Raw genomic sequence first — 18,104 nt, 5'->3', positions numbered from 1 at the left:
AAGATAGTGTAGCTCTAAACCTTCAGGTGACCTGAAGGTGATCCTGTGAGTGGTGTAAGCTTTAAGAGAAGTTGTTCTGGTTAGACATGTATATTGCAAAACAAAATCCAAGCCAATACATGGGATTTTGTTATAGATCAGCATGAACTGGAGGAAGTGAAACATTTTAAGAGGAAAAAAAAATCTAATAAAATAAGAAAAACTTGCAATTCATTCAAGATTGAAATGTATAAGACTTTTGGCAAATGCATAAATTGAACATCACACTATTTAAAATATATAATTAAGATTTGGAAAACAGGAACAAAACTATGTTTAAAACAAAACTAAAACCGTGCCAGGAACTTGGTTTATTGAATCAAAAATGCATTATTTTAAATTTATTTTATGGAATGTGGGTGTTGCTTACTAGACTAGTATTTATTCTCCATCTCTAATTGCCCTGGATAAGGTGATGGTGTTGATTCCTCTAACTACTGCAGTCAATGCATTGGAGGGACACCATAGGTGGTACAGATTGCAGGTTTGAAAGATGCTGACAGATGAGCCTTGTTGAGTTATTGCAGTGCAACGTTAGAAGGTACGCACTGCTAGCAGTGTGTGTTTGTGGTGAAGGAAGTGGATTGGGTGCCAGTAACGTGAAGTGCTTTGTCCTGGATGGTGTCCAGCTTTTGTGGTGTTAGAGCTAGATCTATCCAGGCAAGTGGAGTTTTCCATCCTATTGTAGACTTGTACCTTGCAGATGTGAACCGGCATGAGGAAGATGGGAGGTAAGTTTACTTGCCACAGAATTCCTAGCCTGTGATCTGGCCTTGTAGCCACAGAACACACATAGCTGACCTACTTCAGTTACTAGTCTGTTAAACACCCAAGGTGTTGATATTACTGAACCCTGCACTATTAATGCTTTGTATATCAAGATGCAGTGGATAGATTCTGTCCTGTTGGACTTTGTCATTGCACAGCAGTTGCATGGTGCAAATTCTATTTGCCACTTATCATTTCCAAGCCTGGATGATGCCTAGAACTTGCTCTACGTGAACAAACAGCTTTAGTATCTAGAGTGGTGATTGCTGCTGAACATTATGCAATCATCAGCTAACCACCCCACTTCTAACAGGTTTTTATGACAGAAGAGCTTGAAGCAACTGAAGTTAATTGAACCTATCACACTATCCTGAGAGAGACCCCCATAATGTCTTGTGGTTAAGATAAGTGGCTTCCAGCAACCACAGCCATCTTCCTATGTGCTAACTGTGACCACAACCAGCAGAGACTTTTTTTAACCTGTTTCCCATTGGATTTCAGGTTTGGTGCGGCTCCTTTATGCCACCCTTGGTCAAATGCTGCATTGCTGTCAAGGGTAGTCACTCTTAAACGCCTCATTATTGCTCATAATTGGATGAAGGCTGTAATGAGTTTGGAAGCTGAGTGGCCATGGTGCAACCTAAACAGTGACCAGAAGCAGGTTTTTTTTTGCAAGTGCATTATCACAATATCCATTTTATTACTTTGATAGAATACTGATAGGGCAGTAATTGGCCAGATTGGATTTTCCCTGCTTTTAGTATATACATACATGGAAGTTTTTCATATTGTTGAATAAGTATTTTTGTACTCAAACTGCTTGGCTAGGACTCTGGCTATTTCTGGAGCATGAGCCTGTCAATATTATTGCTGGAATGTTGTCAGATCCATATCCTTCGCAGTATCCAGCACTTTCATTCATTCCTTTTATATCCTGTGGGGTGAATTGGTTAAAGACTGGTATCTCTGATGCTGGGGGTCCTCTGAGGAAGCCAGGACAGATAATTTCTTTTGTACTTGTGGAATCTAATGTTCTAGGATCCTCCTGTCATTTATTTGTTCACTCATGCCATTCACAGCTGGATGTACCAGGACTGCAAAGCTTCGATCACGTTGGAACATCGCCCTGTTGCCTGCTGTTTCAGTTGTTTGATATGAAAGTAGTTCTTTGTAGCTGCATAAGATTGGCACTTTTATTTTTAAGTCACCTTGATGCTGCTCCTGGAATGCCCAGCTGCACTGTTTCTTGAACAAGGGTTGATCGCTCAACTTTATGGAAATGGAAGAATGGGGAATATGTCTGTTATGGATTGTGGTCGAGAGTGTGGTGCTGGAAAAGCACAGCAGGTCAGGCAGCATCCATGGAGCAGGAGAATTGACGTTTTGGGCATAAGCTCTTCATCAGGAATATCCTCACTTTTTCCCTGTTATAGATTGTGGTTGTATACGGTTCTGCTGCTGCTTTTAACTGACAGAGGCTCATTTATGGTGAGTTTTGAGTTGCCCAATTTTTGTTGTAGTCTGTTCCACTTAAGTGCAACAATATGTGGAGGGCATCATCAGTATGAATTTAGGACTTTGTCTCTACAAAAGTTGTGTAGTAGTCATTCCTACCAATACTGTCACGGATGCATTCATGACCGGTAGATTGGTGAGGACAAGGTCAAGAAGATTTATACTTCTGAGTTCTGTCACCACCTGTTGCAGACCAAGCCTTTAGAACTTGGCTATCTGGGTGGATATCCCCTGCCAGAGCACGTTCAGTCCCTTTGCCAACTCCAAGTGGTGTTCAGCATGGTGGTATGGTGATTCATCAGCCTGAGAGGAAGGAAGTAGGATAGTGGTTTTGTCACTAGACTAGTAATCCAAAACACCGGCTAATGTTCTGCAGGATGACTGAGTTCCTACCCTAAAGGACCACCCTTTCCTGGTCTGGCTGACATTTTGACACTCAGCCACCTTCTGAAACCGCTTGGAAAGCCAATCACTTATATCAAGATCATATGAATGAAATAATACACAACAATTGACTTTGATTCGGCATCAACAACCCTGTCCTTTAACTGTGCCAATGTTGAGACCTGTCCCATAGGCTAGACTAATAATGGCCTGAAATTATTCTAAAGGATATTATTGAACCAGATGTGTTTTTACAACAATCACATGATCACAATTATGCTAGCATAAATTCTAGATTTTATCACATTTAAATGTCACCATCTGCCATCTGGAATTTGAGCCTATGTCTCTGGAGTTTTGAATTATTAGTTCAGTAACCTTACCATTATGTCTACAAACCCTTCAGGTAAAATTAGCCATGATGTAGAGGTGCCACTGTTGGACTGATGTGGACAAGTCAGAAGTCAAAGAAAAGAAAGATAGTTTTATTAATCGAACACCAGTCCAATATAGTTGAGTAATTATTTTGTTCCAAAGTATCAAAATCAAGCCTCTTTGGGTGAAATGAAAAATATCAAAGGAAAGAGATCATTGGTGGAAGAGATACATAGGCTGATTACAGTGGCCTTTTTAAGTAACATTGGTCCTTTTTTTTAACAAAGACCATTTCATGCTATTTGAACCCAGCTAATGAAATCAATAATAATGGAATTTTAAAATTGTTTGTTTTGTTTTAAAATATATCGAGAAATGAGATAAGAAACAATTATGTATCTGTAGTGACTCTCTTCTGAACTGCTTCCAGTGCAAATACATGTGTTCGATAAGAGACAAACTATATATATCTGAGGTGCCCTGCAAGTTCAAACTTTCTCCTGATTAGCACAACTTTTAAAAAGTTATAAGAACCATTAGAGAACAGTATTAAGGAAACTAATTTGACTAAAGCCTGATTAAAGTTGTCTGGACGGATAGCCTGCATCCTAGATGTCTTAAAGGAATTGGCTGCACAGATAGTCGATGCATTGTAAATTTCAAATGTACCTTCAGTGCTGGAAAGCCACAAATGTAATACTGAAATAGCTGAAAGCTATAGCCCAGTTAATTTAACATCTGTCGTTGGGAAAAATGGTAGAATCCCTTAAGAAGGTAGTTATAGGACATTTAGAAAATCAATGTTAGATCAAAGGATTTACATTTCCTTGTAGATGAATCAAAAAAGTTGCATGGTGGTGCAGCAAGTAATTAGCTAAGTGGAATGTTGACTTTTTTAAGGAGTATAAAAGCTCCACCTTGCAGGGCACTGGTGAGATGTATATAGTTTTGGTCTCTTACAGAACACTTGTATTTGCATTGGAAGCACTTCAGAAAAGAGTTACTGCAGATACATAATTCCTTCTCTCATCTCTTTTTTAAAATATATTTTTACCTCTGGTTCTAGCTTATACCACATCTCCTTTTTCCCTCTGATATTGTCACTATGACTTCAGTCAAATAGGTCTAATCTCCTCCCTAAACTCCTCAACTTCACATTTTTCTCCTTGTAAGAATACTTTTAAGATCTTTTTTTTAAAGCTTTATCTCTTCAACAAGTTTCTGGTTACCCCTTTATTTTGGCTTGTACCCTTTTTCTGTGAAGAATATTTTGAATTTTTCTCATTGAATGTCTTGTAAACTAATTTATTTTGAAGAAGGAAGTGTTAAATAAGCTTAATTTTTATGGTGGGGTACATGTATAATGTATTAGATTCAAAATCTTTCAAGAACATCCTACTTTGAAATATTTGGAATTATTGCCCAATCAACTGATGCCAGATTTCCCTATTTTTCCAGCAACTCTGCATTTGTATATGGTGCATGCTTACTTAGCATTCATCTATTTTAATCCTTTTATTTCAGGACTGAACAATGCCATTTCAAAGGATGAGGAGAAGGTGAAAAATGTCTCAAAATCTAAAAAGGAAAACAAGGAGGAAAAAAACAATGATGAGAAAAACAAAAGTTCAAAACATGATTCACCACCTTGGCCCAAGAGTGAGAAAGAACCAAGTAACAGGTAACAATTGAATGAAACATATTAACACAGTGAAGAACTTAATAGACCAAAAAAAGCCCCAAAGAACTACAGATGCTGGAAATCAAAAACCGAAACTGAAATTGCTGAGAAAACTCCAAATATGTCTGGCAGCACCTGCAGACTGAAAGCAGTTAACATTTCGGTTCCAGTGATCCACCTACCTTGAAACAAAAAGAACTGCATTTGCTGTAAATCAGAAATAAACACAAGTTGCTGGAAAAGCTGAGCAGGTCTGGCGGCATCTGTGAAGAGAAATCCGAGTTAATGTTTCAGGTTTGGTGACCCATTCTGAGGAAGTGTCACTGGACCTGAAATGTTACTGATTTTCTCTTCACAGATGCTGCCAGACCTGCTCAGCTTTTCCAGCAACTTTTTTTTGTACTTCTTGAGCTTGGCAGTCTAATTGTTCAATGGCTGAAGCTTCTTGTTTGGTTGCGGATGATGAAAACATGATTTGTCTTTTCTCCTTTCTCATTCCTTTTTCATTTATAGGAAACGCAAGAATAATCTGGTAGGAGAAAACCTGGAAAAAAAGCACAAGGGAGACGACTCGGAGATGCATATTACCAAAGAAGTAAAGATTGAACAAAAGGTAAATTGCTACTGAAATTATGCTTGTAGGCATTTATTTTCCCAGCTTCCCAATGTTGTCCTCTTTTCCTTACCGTCTGCTGTTTGTAGCTGTGCAGTTTTATGAAGCTGTCTGCCTCTCACTTTACATAACCTATTTTGAATTTCCTCTTGTGGGATCCAAACTGCCTTTTTCTTTGATTTTCTGTTCCAATCAAACTTCTTCTCAGCTGCCTGAGATCAGCCAATTCTATATACAATGCAGATCAATGCTGAGCTCTTATAACTATATATAGTGTTTGGTCCCTTTCTCAGTAAGGAGCAATTAGGAGAGCATTGGAAATGTTGTTTGAGTCAAACTCAGGATAAAAGAGAATTTTTTTAAGTGGTTCATGTGCAATGTTTATAGCAGGTTTTTCTACAGCTAGTGGAGCAAATGTAAAACTTGAGACTTATTAGTTAATCTGGTTATCAAAATCAAAGAATAGCAATGCATTTCTCAAATACTTTAGAGATCAAAATTCTAGTTCTCACCCACATACCTGGAGGATTTCATGTCTTGGGTGATGGAAGTGAATGAACCATTTTACAGTTTGTGGATGACATAAAATAGGTGGAAAGGCAAATTGGGAAGACAACAGTCTAGAGGAATATTGACTGAGTGAGTGGGCAAAGCTTTGGGAGGTGTAATATAATGTGAGGAAAATATAAAAGCACTTTGGCAGGGAGAATAGAGGTGAAAGACTTCAGATGGATTAGTGTACAAGTTCAGTAAGTATTAGGGAAGGCAATTTGACTGCCCTTCATTTCAAAGGAAGTAGAGCATAAAAATGAGGTCTCGCTTAAACTAGACAAGGCACTAGTCCAGCCATAGGTAGAATACTATGAACAATTTGTTTCTCCTTTAAGGAAAAATATATTAGCATTAGAGGCAGTCCAGAGAAGTTGATTTTAGGATTAGAAGGATTTTCTTACGAGGACAGGTTGAGTTCATTGGGCATGTACTTAATGGAGTTCAAATAAATTGGATTCTTTTGGGGCTTACAATTTAGACATGGAGAGGTTGCTTCCCACATTCTGAACAGTCTAGGACCAGGTGGCAGAATCTGTGTAAAGTGTTGCCCCATTTAAGACAAAAATGCGGAGAAAATTTTACTCCTTGGTTATTGATTTGTGAAATCCTTTACTCCAAACGGCTTACAAGACCAGATCATCTCATACATTCAAGATTGAGGTACACTGATTTTTAATGAGTAAGGGAATTGGGAGTTATGAGGAAACCTTATCAGATCAGCAGTGATCTCAAAGAATGGCGGAGCAGACTCCATTTGCTGAGTGACTTGCTGTGACATCTTATCGGCTTATGGCTCCGCTTGAGGATTTCTCTTTGGTTACTTTAAGGTTTTTAATTTTTTTTCCATTCTCATTTATTAGGTGATGGAGTCATGTAGTAATACATTCTATTTTGTGTTAACATATTTGATACTTCAATTGCACAGCAGCAAAATTAAAGGAATTTAAAAATATCCTCAGTAAATATCACCATTATATTAAATCTAAAGCCATGATGCAAGGCAAACATGAATTTTAAGATAACTGGCAAGATTATACACAAAAAGCCACTAACATAAACACAATTTCCACTTACCAAAGAGCTCAAAGCTGAACAGTTCAGTTTTGTCCCTAATACAACAATTGCACTTCAAGTATCATTAATTACTTGAGACACTTTAAAACTGCAAAAAAGTGAAAGCACAGAAAAAAACTATCCATCTATAGCAGCTCATTATAATTCCATTTGCTAGCACACAGTCTGTGATCTTGTAAATTATAGTTCTATTCAAGTGCAAATCTAGATTACTTTTCATGAGTTGTACGCTTTTGCTTCAATCACCAAACTGGATAGTGAATTTCAGACCACCACCATCCTCTGAGTGAAAAAGCGTTTCCCCATGTCCTCTCTAATCTTCCTATCAATTATCTTAAATCTGTGATCCTGGGTAAGTGCCTCTGTTGAAAAAACAGGTCAATCCCATGCACCCTATTCCATCCCCTAATTATTTTATATGCAACAATTAAGTCATCCTCTTTCTAAGGAAAACAATTACTTAATCTTTGCTCAGTTGCAATTTTCAAGCATTCTTGCAAACCTTTTTCATAGTCTCCCCCTGGAATAAGTACATCAGTCTTATAATATGGTAACCAGATCAGACAGCCTAACCAGTGTCTTGGATAGTTCCACCATTGCAATACTGCTTCTGTATTACACTTTGCCCAATGAAATAAATCATCCCATATGCCTTCTTTACCATCATGTTGACCTGTAGATGATCACTCCCAAGGTCTCAGAACTTCTACCCCTCTCAAAATCCTCCCAGTTTTTGTGTATAACATTTTTGGCTGCTTGAAATTCAACTTCTCTAGATCGAATTCCATTTACCACAACCTCCCACCACCACCCCCCCACTGAACCAAGCCATTAATTGTGCCTGTCATGTTCAAGTCTAAACATCAATGTATACCACAGTCCCCGACTGTAGTTTGCACATTCTCCCTGTGCCTGCGTGGGTTTCTTCCGGGTGCTCCGGTTTCCTCCCACAGTCCAAAGATGTGCAGGTCAGGTGAATTGGCCACGCTAAATTGCCCATAGCGTTAGGTGAAGGGGTAAATGTAGGGGTATGGGTGGGTTGCGCTTCGGCGGGTCGGTGTGGACTTGTTGGACCGAAGGGCCTGTTTCCACACTAAGTAATCTAATCTAATTAAAAGGTCCATTAATGTTTCATCTTGTGCATCACCACTGCAAACCAATTTCCATTTTTAAAAAAAACTTGCATCAGTAATTACCCTTTGTTTACTATCATTAAGCCAATTTTGGATCCAATGCACCAAATTCCCTTGTGTCCTTTGTGCTTTTGTCTGACCAGACTGCCTTGTGGAATCTTCTAAATTCCACATAGGAAAGCTCCATTGCTCTAAGCTCACCAATCCTCTTCATAGCTAATATAATTACATTCTTTGAAGAAGCAAGAAATGCTCTTCCCTTAATCAAAGAAAGCTGACTACCCCTTGAAAAATATGGATTAATAATAAGAAACAATAAGTCTTATCTCTCAATTAATTTTAGTACTTTGCCTGTCATCAAAGTTAGACTGAGCAGCCTGTCATTGTTCGGCTTATTCCTTGAACCACTTTTGAATAATGGTACAATGTTCACAAACTTTCAGTTTTCTGGTACCTCCCCTATATTTATTGAGGATTAGAAAATGATCCTCAGCATCTGCTATTTTCTCCCTTGCTTCCTTTTAATTATTGACTGTGTAGTTCCTCTGGTCCTTGCGATTCATCCACCTTCAAGTTGGTCATTCCTGGCGGCCACTGCTGGCTTATTGTTAAATAGGCTGGTGATCCAGAATTTAAAGCTAATGTGATAAGGGACATGGTCAAGGCAAATGGTGAAATTTGATACAATTTTAAATGCTGGCACTAAAAGTTAGCCTAACGATTGAATGGTGAATGCTTCTTGTTTTCTTAATTTCCTTTTTTACTTCACCCCATACTTTCTACAGTGTTGAAGCTTCCTAAAGTATTCTGTTTTTTTTAAAGATTGTTATAAGCTCTTTTCTTTCTGTTTTTGTTTTGTCCTGTTTAATGGCTGGATAACCAGGGGTCTAAATTTGGAAATCCCAGCCTCTTTCTGGGAATCACATTTACACAGAATCGCCTGTTTTGTATGCCTTCCACTGATTTACCACTGGACCTCTTTTCAAGTAGCTATATCAAGTACCCCTTTGCCAGATTGTCTTTATTTTTGGAATTTTCTTTCTTCCAATTTAGAACATTTACTCTTGTATCTTTGTCTTTTTCCATAATAATGCTAAATTGGTCTGTGTTATGATAACTATCTCTAAAATGGTGATCCACTACTTAATCTGCCTGCTTTATTTCATTTCCTAAACCTATATCTAGAATTGTGTTGTAATTTACTAAGTGATTATATGCTAGCTAAAAATTATTTTGAATATTTAAGAATTTTGTGAAGAATTTTTCACTGTTTTGTACCAGCTGATATTGGGTAGTTGAAACCCCAACTATTGTTTTTGTGCTCAGAAATTTGCCACATAGTTGTTTCTCAAATTCACTCCCACTATTTGGTTGTCGATGGGACATGGGTCTTTTACATTCTGAGTTCAGTCCATCTAGCCTTATTTGATGATGTCCATCCACACCTTTTTAATCCCCTTTGTTTGCGATGTGAAAACCCAGAAACAACTCTCATCACAAAGTTTTCAGTCTTATGATATAATCAAATTGACTTTGTTCATTACAATTACAATTTTTTTTACAATACACCATTCCTTCAGTTAAAGGTTCATTTGCTCCTCTCCCCTCCACTTTACCCCCACTCTTTTTTTTTTTCCCCACCTAATGCCATGTTGTCCTTTGCAGCCCCTCTGTCTCCACTGCTGCTTCATATTTTAGGTTTTGAAGATCAATTTTCTTGGAGTTTTATGATTTCTCAATCTCTGTATAATATTAACAATATAGCTTACTATTTGTTACAGGAGAGCTATGATGCTACAGGAAAGAAAGTGAAAGAAAACCTATGGAAGAGGTAAGTAAATCGTTGTGTAATATTTTAGAGTTAATAAGTTTGATTTTAAAATCAAATTGGTGTCATAAAATACGCTGTTTACCCCATTTTGTTCTGTCAGCTCAGAGCTATCGACTCAAATGCAATAAAATAAAACAAAACTCTAGATGTTTGACACCTGAACCAAAAACAAATTGTTGGAGAACCTCTGCATGTCTAGAAGCATCTGCAGGAAGAAAACAGTGTTAATGTTTTGAATTCAGTGACTTCTTCAGAACTGATAATAGATAAGAAAAGATGTTATTTATGCTGAAGACTATGGTGGAGTGGAGGGGCAGGAAGGGAGAAAAGGTGAGCAGATTATTTTGGTGTTTGAGTATCTTTTTACTGAGTTGATGGTCTTCCAGTCACAATCTGTTTGTCTTGATGTGCGTCCCAGGGAGCAGACCTAGAGCATAGTCATGCTTCACTCAGCTGCTAGGGCCGAACCTCTGCAAGAACCAATGCATCTCTCTTCAGACTCCGTTTGCAAAGGCATGTTCTAGAAGGAGATGTGATAGTCTTGCTCCCTGCTCACGACAGAGTCCAGGCACACCCGAAAGATTTCCCTTCGTGATACCAGCCAAGAGATGTCTTGGTGCTTTTTTGAAAAATCTGGCTTTGACAGTCTGCTCAAGCAACACCCAACAAGATCAACCCTCTCTTTTTCTCAAAGCTATGTGATGACAGCTGCCTGATTAGACTTATTGTCAGATGTTTTCTTTCTCAAATTTTTCTGTGAGGGACGAGTGATACAATCTAATTACTTGGAGCATTCTACGGCAACAAGGACAAATCTATCCTTAACAACGAGGGCAGGTAGAACCTCAGTAATTAGTGGCACTTGGTGTAGCATAATGAGGGTCTATGCACTCTACATCCAGCACTTTACACATGGTGTCCCTTAAGACAGTCCATCTTCAACATCCAGATGAAGTGGAAGATGGCTCAGGTGACTACAGCTGCCCAAGTTCAGGAAATAGGCCAGGCCTGCACCATAAACAGAGGATTTCCTAACTGATATCCAAGTTCTTACCACAATGCAGAGGAAGCAGTTCTCCATCTGTCCAGTTTCTGCCTTCTCTTGCTCATATGCTCCTCCCAAGTTATGTGCACACCTTAGTCCCTCTGAATGTTCAGGTAATCTGTCCTAATGGTGAAGAGTATAAAAAATTGGTCGGTTTAGTTACCAAAGAACATAAGCTACCCCTTGCCTCAATTTATCATTGCACCCGAGGCCAGTTCAAACTGGTTGAAAATACTCAAGTCTGTGGACTGACAGTGGACCTAAGCAAAAACACAGCAATGTCATCCATGAACAGGAAGCTTTGAGCTACAGGCCTTTGCTGCCTTGAGTAATGACTCATCTCAAACTCTCATCCTTCTTGATGGACTATAGCTCTATACAACACAAACACAAGGCAGGAGAGAGTGGGCGGTCAGGAGTTACACAGAGGCACACACCTGCAGTCCTGCATGTAAGCCATTGTATTCGAGAGGATTGTGAGGCTCTGAGATTGTCTGCCCAGCATAACTCTGTGGAGTTGTGGATAGTGTAGAAAATTATCAAAGGATACAGTGAGATATCGATCAGTGACATGTATGAGCAGAAGAATGGCAAATGGAGTTTAATCCAAGTAAGTGTGAGGTTCTGCAGTTTGGGAGATCAAGCGTAAAGAAAAACTATAACTAATGGCAGGAGCCGGAATAGTAATGATGTACAGCGATTTGTTAGGGTTTAAGTCTGTAGCTCCCTGAAAATGGCCACACGTGTAGGTAGAAATATAGTAGGTAGATAACTGAGATATGGCATGCTTGCCTTTTTTTTTTGGTCGGAGAACTCAATGCAAGAGTCAGGATGACGTACTGCAGTATTATAAGAATTTGTTTGGGCCCCAATTAGAGTATTGTACTCCATTCTGGTTGCCACTTTCCAGAAAGAATGTGGAGGCATTGGATAGGGTGCAGAAGAGGTTTACCAAAATGGATTAGACTGGATGAGCTATAAGGAGAGACTAGAAAAACATGGATTGTTTACTCTGGAGCACCGGAGGCTGATTGGAGACTTGATAGAATTCTTTAAAGTTATGAGCTGTTTAGATAGGATTGACAGCCAGAATCTCTGAGTTGAAATGTTTAATACTAGGGGACATACATTTAAGATGAGAGGGGGAAAGTTCAAAGGAGATGGGAGGGGCAAGTTTTTTTAGAATCGTGAGAGTCTGGAATATGCTGTCAGGGGTAGTGGTGGAGGCAGGTATGATAGGGACATTTAAAGGACTTTTAGAAAAGCACATGAATGTGCAAGGAATGGAGGGATACTAGCCATGGGCAGGCAAAAGGGATTAGTTTAACTGGGTATCATGTTTGTCACAATACCATAGACCAAAGGGTCTGTTGCAATGCTGTGCTGTACTGTTTTGTCAGCTGCATCTAAGTTGAGCAATCCTTCAACCTAATGTGCCAAATCATTTTTTAACTAGCTCTGTTTTCATGCCCGTGTTGTTGTCTTTTTTATTCAAAAAAAAACTCAACCCCACTCCTCTCTCTCCTTCAAAGTGAATTTAAAATTCAACTATGTTAACTATCATCTATGAGCACCTATTTAATAATTCTATTTGTTGCACAATATCAAGTCTATTATAGAATACTCCCTCCTTTAATTCCAGACATTATTGTTCTAAAACAACTTAGAAATCACTTTTGAGTCCTTCATCTGGGCCACCTCCATATGAAGATTAAAATCCATCCTGTCTACACCTTGCCTTTCTGACAAGGTCCTATGATTTCTTCCTTTATCATAAACCCAACTGTCAGTTACAGAATCTGGGTTTTCAAGGATCTTTACCACTCAAGTGACTTCTACCCTTAACATTTCTTATCTCTTTCCAAACTGTTTCTAACTCTGGTCTCCTGAACTTGGGTCTTCCCCTTCTATTGTGTGCATATTGTCATTTAACCGATGGTGCCATCCCTCCACCATTTTCCAAGCCTCTTCTTAAGTTCCATCCTCTCAAGATTTCAGTTCCCAATGTCTCGGTAGTGGCTGTTTAGATTATACTTCTATTTATGCTTTTAATTAATCTGTTTCATTACGAATGCTACATGCTTCACATACAGATTCTTTAGGTTTATCTTTCTATTCTTTTTGTGACTTCTGACTTTATCTGTTGGTGTACTCTTAGGTTTGGACTCTGTAACAATTCCAATTATAATATATTTATCATTTTCTGAATGAGTACTTTTCTCTTTTGCCTTGTGTTTACTCTTTGATATACTACATCTTCTGAAATTTGATTCCTTGCTCCAACCCCACTTCCTAGTAAAGCAGCTCATAAAGAATTGGCCCCTGCTTTGTTCACTTGAGATTGTCCCATTTTTCCCTGTACCAAGTTGTACTTGCTTGTTATCCTTTCTCTACCGAAGACTAGTGAACAACCTCGTGGACTCTCACAAAGGATTGTGGTTGTACTCTACAAGACCCCAAGCCACCAGTGGTTGGTACTTGGGCATTACATATTATACCAGGTAGTAATCTTTAGATATTTGGGGAAGATTTTGCAACATGTGCCTTTAGTGGTTTCTGGTAAAATGCCAGTTGGCCTGTGCATTTAATTATTTGAGATTTTTTTGAAACTGTTTGATGGGCAACATTCCAGGGCTTAGTCTGATAAACATTTGTTCCGTCTCTATGGCAAATAAGTCAACCTGTTTGTTGTCAGTGTATTGAAAGTAAAATTAATTTAGTCAAAGAAATCGACAGCACAAAAGTATCCTTTGGCCCCTTGAATCCGCAGCCATCAAAAGAAACCAAGTAGCTTTTTTTTCAGCACTTGGACCATAGCTTTGTATTCCTTATGCAAATGTACTTAGAAATAATTCTTCAAGGTGGGATCCTATGCTTACCACCCTTCCAGGCAGTGATAGCAAATTCCCAGTTCCTCATCTCTTGAAGACCCCCCTTATTGCTTTAAGGACAAGTCAAATGCATGGCAGATGTGTTATGTAAACAAATGTCAGATTATCTTCTTTGGTAGCAACAAATGAAGGCAAGTTGTTATGTGAATAGCTGTAAAATTGAGAGGGAAATGTGCCACGATATCTGGGTGTTCTCACACACCAGTTGTTGAACATAAGCGTGCAGATGATACAAGCCATGAAAAAGGCATTTGGTAGTAGCAGGGGCATCTTGCTATAACTATACAGGGTCTTGGTGAGGCTATAGCTAAAATATTGCATTTTGGTCTTTTTTTATCAGTGGAAGAATGTTCTGCCAAAGAGAAGGAACAAATGTTTATTAGACTAAGTCCTGGAATGGTGGCACTGACTGAGGATTGATAATCGGCTAGAGACTAGTTTGCAGGAGTTCAGAAGGATGAGAGGGGATCTGTTATAAATCTATAAAGATCTGAGTTTGACAGCCAAAATGAAGGAAGGATGTTCCTGATGGTCCTATAACCAGAGGTCACATAAAAACATGGGAGCAGGAGGAGGCCAATCAGCCCTACAAGCCTGCTCCGCCATGAATTGCGATCATGGCTGATTGTTGAACGCAGTAGCCTAATATTGCTTTCTTCCTATAACCTTTTGATCCTATTTGTCCCAAGTGCTATATCTAGCTATCTGCTAAATACATTCGATGTTTTGGTATCAACTACTTCCTGTGGTAATGAATTCCACAGGCTCACCACTCTGGTTGAAGAAATGTCTCCTCATCTCCGTCCTAAATAGTCCACCCTGAATCCTCAGACTGTGACCCCTGGTTCTGGATGTACCCAACATCTTTCCTGCATCTACTGTCTTAGTCCTGTTAGAGTTTGTCTCTGAGATTTTCCACCCTCCAACTTGCCTGAACTCCAGCGAAAACAATCCTAACCTAGTCAATCTCTACTCATACGTCAGTCTTGCCATCCCCAGAATTCCCAATGAAGGGCTTATGGCCAAAACGTCAATTGTCCTGCTCCTCTGATACTGCCTGACCTGCTGTGCTTTTCCAGTGCCATACTTTTCGACTCTGATCTCCAACATCTGCAGTCCTCACGTTCTCTCATCCCTGGAATCAGCCTGGTAAATCTTCGCTGCATTACCTTGTGGGCAAGAGAATTCTTCCTCCAGAAAAGGAGACCAAAATTGTGCACAATATTCTAGGTGTGACCTCACCAAGGCCCTGTATAAATTGCAACAACACATCCCCTCTCCGGTACTCAAAACCTCTCACAGTGGAGGCCAACATACCATTTGCCTTCTTTTACTGCCTGCTGCACCTGCATGCCTACCTTCAGCAACTGGTGCACTAGGATACCGGGTCCTGCTGCACACTCCTCTCTCCCAATTTACAGCCATTCAGGTAGTAATTTGCCTTGATTTTGCTTGCAAAGTGAATGAGCTCCCATTTATCCAAATTATACTGCAATTGTCATTGATTTGCCCATCTACCAAACCTGTCTGGATCATACTGAAGGACCTCTGCATCCTTGTCGCAGTTCACCGTCCCATCCAACTTGGTATCATCTTCAAACTTTAAGATGTTACATTTTATTCCCTCATTCAACTTATTAATATACTCTGTGAACAGCAGGGGTCCTAGCACTGATCCCTGTGACATCGCACTAGTTACTGCCTGCCAACTTGAAAATTCCTACTTTGTTTCCTCTCTGCCAACCAATTTTCTATCCATTTCAATACACTTCTTTCAGACCACTCCCACCCCCCCAAAACACAATCCCATGCACTTTAGGTTTTGCACAGTAATCTTTTATGCACAACTCTGTCACAGCCTAATGACTGTAATGAGGAAAAAATTCTTCACCTAGAGAGTGATGATACAGCAGAATTCATGAGCAGAGGTTGCAATCAAGGCCAAAATATTGTATGATTTTGAGAAGAAGTTGAATATAGTACTTGAGGCTAAATCAATCAAAGGATATGAAAGAAAGCTGTAATCGGCAAAAGAGTCAGATGATCTGACATGCTGATACGTATATTAGAGCATAGAACGTGGAAAAGTACAGCACGATGTTGTGTCGATATGTACATGTCAGGGTAAGCTAAAGGGCTGAGTTACCTAGGCTGAACAGGAAAAAAATTTCTTTGCTTGATGGGTTCATACCATAATTCATATAATTTAAAAGGGAGAAAGTTCATTGAATCATACAATGCAAAAGAGACACTTTAAAGTTTAGTTTATTACTGCAGTAATTGGCAATTGATTTGTCCTGAAATTTTTTGTTTTGGTCAGAGCACTGGTTTGGGAGCACATCTTGAGTAATATTGCTAGAATGTTGACCATAGATGATGATGACAGTGGGTGCAGGAGTAGGCCATTCAGCCCATCGAGCCAGCACCAACATTCATTATGATCATGGCTGATCATCCACAATAAGTATCCTGTTCCTGCCTTATCCCCATAACCCTTGATTTCACTATCTTTAAGAGCTCTATCAACTTTTTCTTGAAAGTATCTAGAGACTTGGCCTCCACTGCCTTCTGGAGCAGGGCATTCCATATACCCACCAATCTCTGGGTGAAGAAATTTCTCCTCAACTTTGTTCTAAATGGCCTACCCCTTATTTTTAAACTTGTCGTCTGGCTCTGGGCTCGCCCATCTGCAGAAACATGCTTCCTGCCTCCAGAGTATCACATCCTGTAATAATCTTTGACGTCTTAATCAGATCTCCTCTCATCCTTCTAAACCCAAGTGCATACAAGCCCAGTTGCTCCAATCTTTGACATATGATAATGCCATTCTGGGAATTGACCTTGTGAACCCATGTTGCACTCCCTCAATAGCCAGAATGTCCTTCCTCAAATTTGGAGACCACAACTGCACATACTACTCCAGTTGTGCTCTCACTAGGGCCCTGTACAGCTGCTGAAAGACCTCTTTGCTCCTATACTCAATTCCTCTAGAATCCAAATCCTACAATTAGTCTTTATCAGGTAGAGTGAATTGAAATGAAGGAAGTGTGTCATTTATTATACTGGACATCTTGGAAAGTGGATGAGATTGTCATGAAAATGCCTGCCTTTTACATTAATATGCTGAGCTCCTACGTCATTAAGGATTGTGATATTTGTGGAGCTGCCACCTTTTAAGTGTTCAATTGTCTATCACCATTCATGACAGGATGTAATAGAACTGCATTTTGGAAATTAGCAAAGTAAAGGGCCATGTAAAACAGTTAGTTGGTACTTGATGAGTTTTATGGACCACAATTTTTTTTTACAGATCGACATGTCAGGAATCCTTTGAAGACATGCTGATGGGCATGGATGAACAGCTCAAAGAATTCTGTGCCAGGAAGCAGAAAAATAAGGATAGGAAACACAAAGAAAGGGTAATTATGCACTGTTTTAGACACCATTTGTAGCTATTTTCAGTTGGGAAAAAAATGTCATGGCTCTCCGTTACAAAGGAATAGCAACAGAAATCAAGCTAATGTATGAGTGACTCTTGTAATATGGAATGGGCTTTAGATACATGTTAATATGATTTACTTTGAGTTTGGATTTGAGCTGAGGTCATGTAGGTTTTTGTCTGTCTGTGAGGGGTTTAATGATTCACTTATAACTATCTTTGTAGCCATGGCAATTTTCTTATTAAAAGAAACAACATGAAAGATTTTCCAGAGTGCCGGGTTTTGTTTTTGTTCGGAGACTTGTAAGTGAACAGTTTAAATGATAGAGATGTGATGTATTCTGATTGGGGAAATACCCATAGTTTGGAAAGAAAAGTGTTTCGATTTAGTGGCTGGTCTTTGCACAACCCTTAGTGTGTGTAAATCAGTTTCTTCTGAGGAACAGGCATAGTTTAGAAATGTTAGGGAATAGTTTGCCTCTATGTAATTTGAAATTTCCAGGCCAGAATTGTTTTGTTAATATCCTGAAGGAGTCTTTTGAAATGGCGAAGGTCTAACCTTTAAGAAGGCTCCAAGGAGTGGCTGGGATTAAAATAGATAGTTGTTTTCGATTCATATGTATGCGATGGGCCAAACAGTCTTTTTCTGTACAGTGGATCTCTGAGTCTATGGTTGTCAGATTCTCAAACTGAAGAATTGAAATTATAATTAAGTTAAGTCATATAGTATGAAAGAGAAGGGATTTCACTCTAGTGCGTGTATG

At 39.1% G+C, this 18,104-nt stretch overlaps 1 protein-coding gene across 5 annotated transcripts in view; it reads left to right on the top strand.

The window, feature by feature from the left end:
* Positions 1 to 18,104, top strand: part of LOC140476967 (DNA topoisomerase 1-like) — a 137,757-nt gene that overhangs the window by 23,125 nt on the left and 96,528 nt on the right. For 4 of the 5 annotated variants that reach the window (XM_072570010.1, XM_072570008.1, XM_072570011.1 and 1 more), the window contains exons 3-6: positions 4,606 to 4,762; positions 5,276 to 5,375; positions 9,916 to 9,965; positions 17,212 to 17,320. In XM_072570010.1, coding sequence (XP_072426111.1) covers positions 4,606 to 4,762; positions 5,276 to 5,375; positions 9,916 to 9,965; positions 17,212 to 17,320 — 416 coding nt within the window. The remainder of the gene's footprint in view (positions 1 to 4,605; positions 4,763 to 5,275; positions 5,376 to 9,915; positions 9,966 to 17,211; positions 17,321 to 18,104) is intronic. The other variant, XM_072570009.1, reaches the window with a different exon arrangement.

Source organism: Chiloscyllium punctatum, chromosome 5 (assembly GCF_047496795.1).
Source record: "Chiloscyllium punctatum isolate Juve2018m chromosome 5, sChiPun1.3, whole genome shotgun sequence".
Lineage (NCBI taxonomy): Eukaryota > Metazoa > Chordata > Chondrichthyes > Orectolobiformes > Hemiscylliidae > Chiloscyllium > Chiloscyllium punctatum.
This window is presented reverse-complemented; position numbering and strand designations above follow the sequence as displayed.